The sequence below is a fragment of the Myotis davidii genome, unplaced genomic scaffold (assembly GCF_000327345.1).
Source record: "Myotis davidii unplaced genomic scaffold, ASM32734v1 scaffold1320, whole genome shotgun sequence".
NCBI lineage: Eukaryota > Metazoa > Chordata > Mammalia > Chiroptera > Vespertilionidae > Myotis > Myotis davidii.
The window spans coordinates 124,421-126,680 of NW_006291820.1; the positions used below are offsets into that span (position 1 = coordinate 124,421).

General features: G+C 61.1%; 1 protein-coding gene across 1 annotated transcript in view; it reads left to right on the plus strand.

Annotated features, from left to right (window-relative positions):
* Nucleotides 1-673, plus strand: part of FAM20C (family with sequence similarity 20 member C) — a gene marked incomplete at its 5' end in the record, with an annotated part of 47,823 nt that extends 47,150 nt beyond the window's left edge. Inside the window, one exon of the mRNA XM_006765253.2 lies at nucleotides 1-673. Coding sequence (XP_006765316.2) covers nucleotides 1-281 — 281 coding nt within the window.
* Nucleotides 674-2,260: the final 1,587 nt, after the last annotated feature.

Consider the following 2,260-nt stretch of genomic DNA (forward strand, 5'->3'; position numbering starts at 1 on the left):
CCCCCTGGACCCTGGGCACAGAGGCTCCACCGACAGGTAGTGACCACAGCCGCCGGCTGGTGCCGGGGACGGACACGATGCCCCAGCTGACTCGGCCGTGGGGTCCTCCAGCTGTGGGTCCGCAGGATGCGTTTCATTCGCTTTCAAGACAAAGCGGCTGTGGAGGGAGCACGCGGCTGTGGACGGACAGAGGCAGCCTGGCGGCAGGCGACCACCCTTTTGTACGGAAGGGAAGCCTTTCCTTACTGTTTTGTATTTATACACAGATGATATGTATATAAACAGAGACGCCGGCACAGACCCGCAACTCACGCGGAGAGCCACCCTCTGCCCGGCTCCCCGCCAAGGCCCTTGTGCTCTGGACTTAACTTAAAACTAAAACTCTCCGTCCCCCCTTCCCGGCCGCACGGGAGGCCCTCCGAGACGCCTGCTCCTGAGGCCAGCAGGACTCGCGTGGACGGACGGACACTCACATGTTCTCGGTGACGAAATGACCAGCTATTATTTCTCGGTGCCGCCCACCAATGCCCGGTACCTCCCGGGAGGCGGCCAAGGGCGCAGCTCAGCTTCCGTGGAGACTCGTGTGAGCGTGTCGCCCGGGCTCCGACCCCCGGTACATTCTTGAGGAATATTTGCAATGTGGTGAACGTGCAATAAAGATACAGCAGATGTGTGTTGGGGCCCAGGTCCCTTACCCTGTACCCAGCTGCCCGCCCTCCAGAGAGGCAAGTCCTGGTGCTGGGCAGGGCTCAGCCTCGACTTCCAAAGTGTCCAGGTGGCCAAGCACCTGGGCTGGGAGGAGGGTCCCAGAGTCACACCTGAGCTCTCCAAGGGGGTAGGTGGGCATGGGGGCTGCCCCTGTCCCACGCCTGTCGGGGCAGCTCTGAGAGGGGTGGCAATCCTCCCAGGCACAGGCCGGCCACAGAAGGTGGCATCGGGTGGGCAAGTGTTTACCCAGCGGAGCAGGGACAGTGGTGGCCACAGGAAGGCTGGTCTAAGAGATCCAGGCCCCAACCACACGCTTCCCCCATCTGCTGGCCGCGGGGGAAATCTGGCCACAGCGAGCCCTGCCTGGCGGCTCCAGGCTCATTCCAACAGTCGCCAAAGCACCTCTGGGTGCAGGCACAAGGCACCAGGCGGCCTGAGCCCAGCGGTCAGGTAAGCCTCGGGGTTCTCAAAGCACTAGAGTCCCCGGGCAGAGTCTGGAAATCCTAGCCGCTCCCGCCTTTGACTTCCTCACCCGGCCCCAAGCGTTTCTGGTCTGAGCTGAGCCAGGTCAGCATTAGTGTCCTCACTTTACAGACGGGGAAACGGGCTCAGGAGGGTCAGGTTACTCTGCAAAGGTCAGTTTAGGATCCCTGGGACCCCGGAGCTGAGCTCAGATACAGCAGCCTCACCCACACAACAGAGCCGTTGGGCACCAGGCTGGGAAGTGTCCCAAGGGAGTGGATGGGGTGATGTGTGCGGATGGGGTGATGTGATCAGCGGCCCCCAGAACCTGTCCCCATGTCTTCCTGCCCAGCTGAGCACTCGCCTCCTTTGCACCAGCCCCCAGCAGGGGAGCGTCCCCTCCAGGTCCCCGTCTTCCATCGTCACTGCAGGAACGGGGATGAGGTGGAGAAGCAGGTCTGCTATCCATGGCTGGGTCTGGAATGTTACTTAGGGCTTTAAACTGCATTCATTTGTATCAAATTCAAAATGCAGTCAGAGCTGCTGGTGGGAAGAGAGGTGGGGTCAGGTAAGCGGTGGGCCACCGGCCACGATGCACAGCCTCACGCCAGCTCGGGGCCTGGGCTGTCCCGGCCCCTCTGCTGTGTTCTCTGTGCTCCTGGAATTGCTTGGCCGGTGGACACGCTCTCTGTTGTGCCCATTTTCCAGCTGTGTCAACTGAGGCACTGACTAGTATGGACTTCCCTGAGCTCAACACAGGGAATGGCATTTGGGACCATATCTGCCTGACAGCTCGATGGCATGAGTCGCGTCACTGACCCCCTTTCCATCTTCACATTCAAGAGCCCGCTCCACATGGCAGCCCAAGAACACCAGTCCAGGCGCCCAGCCTCCCACCCCGGGCCCCCGTGGACCGTGTGAAGGAGAGACGGGGGGAAGGGCAGGTGAACCTGGGCTGAGGGGGTTGAACTAGATGAAGAAAAGGACTTTCAAATGCTGGGGTCCAACCCCAGCAGGTCCAGGGGTCCCCAAAGGTGTGGATGGAGTCGGCGAAGAAGGAATGACATGGAGACAGCGTTCAGTTGATCAG